This window comes from Geospiza fortis, unplaced genomic scaffold (genome assembly GCF_000277835.1).
Source record: "Geospiza fortis unplaced genomic scaffold, GeoFor_1.0 scaffold2, whole genome shotgun sequence".
NCBI classification, from domain to species: Eukaryota; Metazoa; Chordata; class Aves; order Passeriformes; family Thraupidae; genus Geospiza; species Geospiza fortis.
The window spans coordinates 3,254,398-3,263,825 of record NW_005054366.1 but is presented as its reverse complement, the minus strand read 5'-3'; the positions used below and the strand labels follow the sequence as shown (position 1 = coordinate 3,263,825).

The window sequence follows — 9,428 nt, the reverse complement described above, 5'->3', positions numbered from 1 at the left end:
AATGCCCGGAGGAGCCGAGCCGCCCTGGCCGCGGCCGGTGCCGCTGCCCCGGGACGTGCCGCGCAGGGAGGGTCAGACAGGCGCCCCGGGGGCGGCACCTCCCGCTCTCTGGGGGATCCACCTGCTGCTCTCCAGCTGCTCCCCAGGCTCTAGGGCGCTGTGCCCCCGCTGTCTGCAGCCTGTCGGGCCCTGCGCTGGGAGCGGGGTGCGCTGGTGTGGCGCCGGGACGGGGTTAATGACGGCTGTGCTGTGTTGGTGCTTCTGCTGCTGACCAGAAGCTTCTGTGCTCTACCAACACGTCTTTTCCACCCGATTTTCCTGCTTCTCCACACGCCGCGAGGCAGGGTCTTGCCGTGTTTCAGCGTGGTGTCTGCACGGCAGTGCGATAAAACATGTGGATGATCATTGCCGGTGCTTGTGCAGGCAGAGCTCCCTCAAAGGCTGTTTGCTGCTGCTCGGCTCCCTTGGCAGGCTGGTGGTGCCACAGAACCCTCCATATTCATATGGACAGTGCTAAGGGGTGCCCGGGAATCACAAGGAACATGCCAGATGGGTTTCAAGGCCAGGCTGGACAGGGCTTGGAGCAGCCTGGGCCAGTGGAAGGTGTCCCTGCCCAGGGCAGAGGGTGGAGCTGGGTGGTCTCTGAGGTCCCTGCACACCCAAACCATCCCGGGGTTCTGTCAGCGGAATAAGGCAACTACAAAAGACCTTTTTGTTTCCTCCAGCCCTGGGACATTGTAACACTGGGTGAGGACTCAGGGTTGGTTTTGAGGACACTGTTACCAGAATCTCTGAAAAGCGCCAGCAGTTTTGGTGCCGAGTCTTGGGGCTCAGGTGGAGTTCTTCCCATAAACAGTATGGAAAAAGTAGTTCATCTTTTAAAAACCCTGAAGTTACCAAATTTCTGTGATTCTGTGTGTAACTTTCCTTCTTAAATGGAGTAGTAGCCCCAGCCCAGTGTCCCAGGTGTCACATTAGAGCAGCAGGACACGGACAGGTGTGTGCACAGCAGCTCCAGGCACTGGGGATGAGTGTGGGCAGTGTGGAAGTGGCACAGGTGAGTGTGATTGACAGCTCTGTGACTGACAAGTGTGTGCAGACACCTGTAGATCAGACATTTGCTTTGCCTCCTTCCTTAGAAAGTGAAGAGCTTTCCTGCTGGACAGAATGTGTCCAGGAGAACTGGACCAGAGTGGTTCTCTTGGAGACACCTGAGGGGTCTCTCTATCTGCTTAATAAAGGAACAAACATTCCCCACATGGAATCCCAGAGTGGTTTGGGTTGGAGGGGACCTTAAATCCCATCCGGTGCCCCCCCTGCCATGGCAGGGACACCTTCCACTGTTCCATGCCATGTCCAGCCTGGCCTTGGGCACTGCCAGGGATCCAGGGGCAGCCCCAGCTGCTCTGGGAGTTCCATCCCAGCCCCTCCCCACCCTGCCAGGGAACAATCCCTTCCAATACCTCATCCATCCCTGCCCTCTGGCAGTGGGAAGACATTTTACATCTACACGTAGTTTAATGCAGTTGCTTAACTATTTCCAAGGGATTATGGGTTTAGTGCCAGAGCTGCATCTAGAGAGGATCCAGCAAGGAAAGGTGTTTTATTTTGGTTTATTTTCCTTTGGTTTGCTCTTCCTGCCAGACTCCCAAAGGCCCCTGCTTAGGCCCTGGATCCCTCAGTGCGAGGGCCCACATGGGGAAATCCCCACGTGAGGGAGATGACGTGGTCTAAAGTGGCAGCACACAAAATGTTTTCTGGCCATGGCTTTCCTAAGGCATCTCACATTGTGGAGTGTGCTTTGTATCTGCAGATCTGTGTTTTGGAAGGTTTTTTAGTAATGAACTTGCAGTAACTGTTAATTTGGGAAACGTCAACTTCCCAGGTTTAAAATTAGCACCTTTGGTAACAAAACTCCTCTCAGTGTTCCCCAGCACATGTTCCCCAGAAGTCAGGCCTGCTGCCAGGAATTTTCATCTATTGACTCAGGGCTGGCACAGCCAGAGCAGGGCAGTGCCTGCTCCATCCCAGAGCTCCTCTGGAGCTGGGAGCCAGTGCCCAGTCCCAGCCACAGGGAGGATGTTGCCGGGGCCCTGGGCCCGTGAAGGACACAGAAACAGTGTTGAAATACTGGGCAATTAATGTGTTCTCTGGGAATTACTGTATCACTGCAAGGACACTGCACTGGGGCAGTTGGCTCTTCCTCCGAGAGCTCCCTGGAGTTACCAAACCAGGCCTGGCTGGCAGGACTCTGAATTCCCTGGGTTATAAACCAGGCCTGGCTGGTAGGATGAGGTTGGGGCACGTCTCCTGGCATGGAGTCCTTGCCCACGTGCCCTCTGTGAAGTGTCCCAGACATCCCAGTGCCAGGGATGAATCCCTCATGGCCAGGCTGCCCTTCCTCTGCAGTTTGCATCTGACTCGCAGCCTGGCCGGGCTGAGGCTGAGGCAGCTCCTCAGTGCTGAGTGGAGCTGTTTAAGCAGTGGGTGTAGCAAAGTTAATTAGATGTGAGCTAAAATAATGCTGCTCCAAATTCAAGTCAGCTCCATGGAATGTGGAAGGGAAGCCGAGTCCCCTGCAGGTGCCAATTATCCGGGGTGAGCTGGTGGAAGGACTCGGTGTCTCCTTGCTTGGATCAGCACATCCCGGTGCAGCGTGGGGCTCTGCACCACTGCCTCTGCTGGGGCCTCCCAGAAAATCCCTGCAGCCATGGGAAGCTTTTCCCAGCCCAGGAGAGGGGCCCTGGTGCTGTGGGACAGAACAGCCTGTCCTGGTCTGATGTGGTTTCAGCTGGGCTGGGGGTTTCCAGCAGGGCTGTACTGCACCCACCCTCAGGGATTTTCAGTGTCTCAAAATGCCAGAAATGAGAATAAAGTCCTGTTTGTGTCAGTGGTGTTTGACTGTTTGTGACCTGGCTGTTGTAGTGACTGACACAAGCTGTTTCACCAAAATCTGCCTTTTTCATGGTAAGAACTGGTCCCAACCACTGTGGACAGCTCCAAAAACCGCTGAGGTACAGCTCCCATGGCTCCCTCACTCTGATACCAGGTAGATCAGTGGGTTTGTGGGCTCTGGAAGAGGTGACAGGTATCTGTAAAAGGATCTTCACTGTTTTGCAGGATAACTGGGATGATGAGGAGGAAGAGGAGGAGGTGAAGGAGACAGAGGTAAAACAAGGTGAGACTTGAAGATAACCCCTGGCTCTGTATCAGCATGGGAACAGACACTGGTTGTGTCTGGGGTGTGTGAGGATCAAACTTGAGCGGGGCTGGGTTTAACAGGAATGTCTTTAACTCTCTGCTCACTCCCAGGAGCTGAGCTTCCAGTGTTTCTGTGGTTGTGTAGGGGAAAAAAAACCCATCAGACTTCTGAGAGCTGTGTTTGTTATTCCACCCTTTACAGAACCGAAAGTTTCAGAAAAAAAGAAAATAGCAGAAAAAATCAAAGAAAAAGAAAAGCTACAAAAGAAGAAGCAAGAGGAGCTTAAAAAAAGGGTAAGTCCTGATTTCTTCTGGGTCACATAAAATTCAGAGGGCGGGCTTGATTTGGATTTTTGGAGGTTGAGCAAGATCTGAAAAGGTCTTGATTTAGCTGATAAACCAAACTTAGGTCTTGTACGTGATCCCATCTGGGCCTGGGAGCTTTAATTCCTGCATAGTTTAACCAGTGATTGGATCAGTGTTATCCCAGTTCCTTTGTGTGCAGCACGTGATGGAACAGGCAGGAGTGGGAGTTTGGTGTCTCTTCCCGTTCCTTGTGAAATGAACAATTAATTGGGACTGCAGGGAGTGGGTTCCAGTTTTCCATGTGCCCTGAGTCGAGGCAGCAGCAGGTGATGCAGTGGCTCTGGAGAAGGCACCATGTCTTTAACGTGCCACCTTCTCTGTGTGCTCTCCCTGCAGTTAGAGGCACCTGAGGAACAGAAGGAGCTCACACCAGAAGAACAGTTGGCAGACAAACTACGGCTAAAGAAATTACAAGAGGAGTCGGACCTGGAGTTGGCAAAGGAAACCTTTGGTGAGTTAAAGCAGCAGGAAATAAATAAACCCCTGGGACCCTGCAAAGCATGAGCAGGGTTTGGCTCTCAGCACGCAGAGTTGTGGCACTGAGAACAAAGAAGTAGCAAAGATGCTGATGCACAGCAGCATTCCTCAAACTGGAAGAGTTTCCTTAATTATGGTGAATGATTCAGCTCATTGCTCAGGGGAGGTTGTCACAGAGCTTGGGGGGTGTGCACAGCTGCAAAGAACCAGCTGAGTTCTGCACTCAGGAGGCTGAGGCAGGAATTGTTTATTTGACGGAAAAGGGGCTTCCTGTTGCAGGTTGTCCAGAGAACAGGAGTAGCTGGGTCAAATTACTGAGTTTGACTCAGCTTCAAAAATTGTTGGGCAGAGACTTTGGACAAGTGACAGAGCAAGGGGGAATGGCTTTCCACTGACAAAGGGCAGTGTTAGGTGGGGTATTGGGCAGGAATTGTTCCCTGTGAGGGTGGGGAGGCCCTGGCACAGGGTGCCCAGAGTAGCTGTGGCTGCCCCTGGATCCCTGGAATTGCCTAACATCAGGCTGGATGGGCTTGGAGCAGCCTGGGCTAGTGGAAGGTGTCCCTGCCCTGCCAGGGTGGCACTGGATGGGGTCCTAACCCTTCCAACCCACACCATTCAGGGATTCTATGAAATTCCTGAGTTTTGCAGCAAACTTCCTTCCTTCCTGTAAGGCCAGGGATGGGCCCTGGCTGTGGGGGAGCAGAGCTCAGGGAGGTGGGAGCCGGGCCCCCTTTTAGGGCTCACAGCTCATGTTCTGTGTAACAGCCCTGCCTGTCCCTGCAGGTGTAAATAGCACTTGTGGAATAGATGCCATGAACCCCTCTTCAAAAGATGACTTCACGGAATTTGGGAAGCTGCTCAAGGAGAAGATCACACAGTACGAGAAGTCCTTACATTACGCCGGGTTTTTGGAAGCGTTGCTTCGGGACGTCTGTATTTCCTGTAAGTGCAGACAGCCCCAGCTCTGCTGCCAGAGCTGGCTGCAGCTGGAGTGGAAAACGTGCTGTGATAGTGCTCAGAGGGGATTGCTCTGTTAGTTTGTACTAAATGAGGCACTGACCTGATTCCATTCCCACAAACTCCACTAAGGATCCTCTCCTCGTGCAGGAGTGCTCTTTCTGCACGGTGGTTAGAGACAGTTCTCTAAAAAGTGTGAATTTTTATGCTGATCTAAACCCTGCATGTTTTTCTTGAAGCCATTTCTAAAATAATAATAGGAGTAAATTTTCTGAGGCAGATAATTTGAGTACCTCATTTAGAGGGAAACTATTACAAAATCATGTAATTCTGGAACTGCAGATTAACCGTTCTGGAATTCAGCATGTTACTATACAGAGATGAGTAATTTAAACTCCTTTTCCCAGTGCCCTGGTGGCTGGAGCAGTGGCTGGGATGGTTCCCTGTCCTGTACCCAGTTGTCCTTCAGTGAGGGGTAACTCGATCCCAGGAGGAGCAGGGTACATCCATCATCCCAGCTGGCAGCTTCCATCTCAGGGATTCCAGAGCTCCTAACAGGAGGGACTGCCAGCCTCTTGCACCATAAACGTAATCATTTTTTGTTAATCCAGTGCTCCTTTTGTTACATTTTACTGTATTTTACTGTCTCCGTATTTTACTGTTCAAATGTCTCTATAAAACCCTTGTGTTCAGTAACTTTATTTGCAAGTTTTACCTTCTACAAGGCTCAGGCTTCCAAGGAACCAGCTGGAATCTTTGTTGGGATTGTAAGGACCAGAACCACCCACTCTGTGTTCTGCTGATTTAAATCAAGTAATCGCCCATAGTTACACTAATGCTTATTTCTAGTTTTAGAGACTGTGGATGTTACTTAACTGCCTTATAAGAACAAAATTGATAAGGAATCTTTTTTTTTTTCCTTTTTCTTCCCTGATGCAGTGGAGGTGGATGATTTGAAAAAGATCACAAACACTCTGACAGTATTATGCAGTGAAAAACAAAAACAAGAGAAGGTAAGGCTGGGGCTGTTCCTCAGGGATCACAGCCCCTGCTTGGGGCTCCCCTGCATTTATTAGTTACTTGTTGAGAGTCCAGGGGAAATAGGATGAAAGGCAAAGGGGGGCAGGGCTGTGGTGCAGGGAGCTGGGGACACCTGGAACTGTCACAGCTTTCCTAGGAAGAGAAAATGTGTGGGGTGGAAACCATCGGCAGGGCCACGCTCAGTGCAGGGGCTGTGGCTGCTCAGTGCCACTGGGCTGAGCCTGGCTGGGGGAATGGCAGAGCTCTGGGCCTGTGCAATAACCACCCTGGTCCTCTTGGCACAGAATAAAGCCAAAAAGAAGAAAAAAGGTGTTGTGCCTGGCGGGGGGCTGAAGGCAACGATGAAAGACGACCTGGCCGACTACGGCGGCTACGACGGCGAGTACGTACAAGACTTTGAAGACTTCATGTGACATTTATCTCCCTTCTGTTGTCTTTCTGTTGCCCATAATCCCTTAAACATGTAGCACAACCTTTCTTCCTCTAAATTCTGCCAAATGCTACAATCAGAATTGCAGTATCTGTGTGCTGGGGGCTGGAGGTGCCGGGTCCGGGCGGAAGCTCCGGGCGGGGGTAGAACGGAAGAGGTCTGTAAATTGCAGTTAAAAACCCAAAATTCTGATAATGGGCACTGCTGCTAATCATAGCAACAGCCACTAAATCGGGAAGGAATTGGAACAAGGTGAAGGATTATAACCAGCACAGCTCCATGACATGGCCTTAACTGTCCCTGCTCCAGGGCCAGGGCTGAGCAAGAGCAGTTTGCAGCAAGGGCAGGGTGTGCACGTAGAGTTCCAGTTGCTTTGTCTTGAGTTAGAGCTTGAGGATTTCAGTATTTTGGGAAGGGAACTGCTAACTTCAGTGTGGAATACTGCACCTGGGAGCCTGTCCCCTGGGACAGCCACTGCTCCAGAGCCTGACACCTGAACAGCACCTGGTGGGGCAGAGCAAGGCAAAACCCACTTGTGTCTCAAGGATGAAGTTTATTTAGTTCCATTCATTTAAATTTCTACTAATGCAGCTGTCTGGGTTGGGTGTTCTTTAACAGTTAATTAAGGGGTTAAGTGTAAAAAGAAAAACCAAGCCACATGAATTCCTTGGGGCTCTCCTGGGTTGTGGTGGGTCTCTCACAACTCGGCCGTTTTCTTTCATTAAAAACCAAACTTGCTTAGCAAACTGCAGCAGTTCCTACAGTTGGGCAAATTGTTATGTTAACAATTACAACATCTGCAATGTTTTATAAAGCAACTAATTTAATAAAAATCACTATTGAGGACTTCACCAGGCTGGCCTTGGAGCAGAGTTCTTTTTGGGGCCTGACAGGAAAAATACCTGAAGAGGGAGAGTTGCAAAGCTGAGCTGTGCTGGGAGTCTGCCCACGGCCTGGGCCTGGAAAGGAATTTATATTTAATAACCGTAAAAATACATTTGCACTTGATTATTTCTTTTACTCCAAGAGAGCAGAATTAGGAATGGGCTGTTTAAGGCTGTACAAGATTTTAGAAATCAGACTGGACTCAAAGAAGACATTATTCTATTGGGTACCTGAAACCTGCAGTGATTCTGCTCATTCTACCCCCTTTGCCTGGACATTCTGCACACCTGTTTCAGCCTCGTTGGATACAATTCCTGGGCTCCTCCCTCCCCCATGCCTCTGATTTAAAGGGCTGCTGGATCCCTGCTTCACCCCCCCCACCTGGGCCAGTCAGTGTTTGCTGGTGACTCAAGTAATTTATAAACAAGATTTATTATACAAAACACAATTTTAGGTTAACACAGTCAGCATTTAACTACTTACAACCTTGTGCAGTTTTCTGGAGTGATTTTTACAGAGCAGCAGAGAGCCCTGGGAGCAGCCCATTGATAAAATCAGCGTAAATCAGCAGTGAGCCTGCAGCCTGTGCTCCAGGCTGGGATTCAGCTGGAATTCAGTTGGATAAGAGGTCGTTGAGGCAGCAGCCAGTCTGAGGGTCCTTCAGCAGGGAGTTCACCACATCATAGAACTTGTGGTCGTAGGCCAGCCTGTAGTAGGTGTAGATGTCCTCACAGTGGGTGAGGAACCGCTTCAGGTTCCTCAGGACAGCATCAGCAGGGGCGTGCTGCTGTTTGACCCTGCAACAATCAATTGCACATGGAACTGAGACACAGCACCTCCCCAGGCCCCTGAGACTCTTGCTCTGGGCCTGCTAGAATGACATTTCAACAAGAGGTCGTACTTGATACCTACACTTGAATCTCCTGGTGGTTTATTTGCTCTGATTCATTTTAAGGATTTGCTCTGCCCAGCCCTGAGCTCCCTCCTTGTCCAGCTCAAGGACAAGGCTGGATCAGAGTGACTTCCATGCTGTGCCAGGAACCAAGCCTACCAACAAATGCTTCCCTGGGAGGGTGGGCAGGCCCTGGCACAGAGTGCCCAGAGCAGCTGTGGCAGTGCCCAAGGCCAGCTTGGCCAGGGCTTGGAGCACCTGGGACATTGGGAGGTGTCCCTGCTATGGCAGGGGTGGCACTGGGTGGGCTTTAACGTCCCTTCTCACCCAAACCACTCTGGAATTCTACCTCAAGTCCCCGTAACAGCTTGGACAGTTTAACCCTTTCCCCCCCTCTCAGGGGCCCTGTGCAGGTAGAGCTGCAGAGCCTCACTCACTTCTTGGCCACCTCCTCGAACAGGCCGGGCCGCAGCGGCCGCTGCTGCCGGAACTCCTCCAGGTACACAAAGTCCCCCCTGGTGATCACCTGCTGGAACAGAACCTCAGCCCAGTCCGGCAGGAACTCGTAGGCCTCGGCCACGATGGCTGCCTGCAGGGAGAGCAGGAACAGGAGGGGGATGGCACAGAACGTTCCACACTGAGAACTGGGGAGCTTCTGTTCGACCCACCCCTTGCTGCTGTTCTTGAGAGCAGCTGTGAAGTACAGGGTAACAAATACAGCAGAGAAATACAGGAACAAAGCACTGTGAACCTTCCTCAGCCCCTGAACAGGGACACCTTCCACCATCCCAGACTGCCCCAAGCCTGATCCAACCTGGCCTTGGGCACTGCCAGGGATCCAGAGGCAGCCACAGCTGCTCTGGGCACCTGTGCCAGGGCCTGCCCACCCTCCCAGGAACAATTCCTTCCCATTATCCCATCCAAACCCCTCAGGAAGCCATTCCCTGTGTCCTGTCCCTCCATCCCACGGGATATAAGGCCTGGGTAGCAGGCACAGGAGGACCCCGAGGGAGCCCAGCTCACCTGGTAGAACCTGGGCAAGGCCAGGATGGCTCCTGGCAGCTCCTGCCTGCCCAGGTTGATGATCCTGGTGCTCTGGCCCGAGCCCAGGAAGTGCAGCTGGAGCGTGATGAGCCGCGTCTGGCGGCGGCCGCGCCGCGCCCGCCCCCCACACGAGGC

At 51.9% G+C, this 9,428-nt stretch overlaps 2 protein-coding genes across 2 annotated transcripts in view; one reads left to right on the top strand and one right to left on the bottom strand.

The window, feature by feature from the left end:
* The window catches only part of EIF3J (eukaryotic translation initiation factor 3 subunit J), an 11,466-nt gene extending 4,143 nt beyond the window's left edge, over positions 1 to 7,323 (top strand). The window contains exons 2-7 of the mRNA XM_005424303.3: positions 3,121 to 3,178; positions 3,404 to 3,495; positions 3,904 to 4,018; positions 4,828 to 4,986; positions 5,941 to 6,014; positions 6,327 to 7,323. Of these exons, the coding sequence (XP_005424360.1) occupies positions 3,121 to 3,178; positions 3,404 to 3,495; positions 3,904 to 4,018; positions 4,828 to 4,986; positions 5,941 to 6,014; positions 6,327 to 6,455 (627 nt within the window). The 3' untranslated portion in view covers positions 6,456 to 7,323. The remainder of the gene's footprint in view (positions 1 to 3,120; positions 3,179 to 3,403; positions 3,496 to 3,903; positions 4,019 to 4,827; positions 4,987 to 5,940; positions 6,015 to 6,326) is intronic.
* The window catches only part of SPG11 (SPG11 vesicle trafficking associated, spatacsin), a 27,838-nt gene continuing 25,415 nt past the window's right edge, over positions 7,006 to 9,428 (bottom strand). The window contains 3 exon segments of the mRNA XM_031059667.1: positions 7,006 to 8,154; positions 8,687 to 8,838; positions 9,273 to 9,400. Coding sequence (XP_030915527.1) covers positions 7,971 to 8,154; positions 8,687 to 8,838; positions 9,273 to 9,400 — 464 coding nt within the window. The 3' untranslated portion in view covers positions 7,006 to 7,970.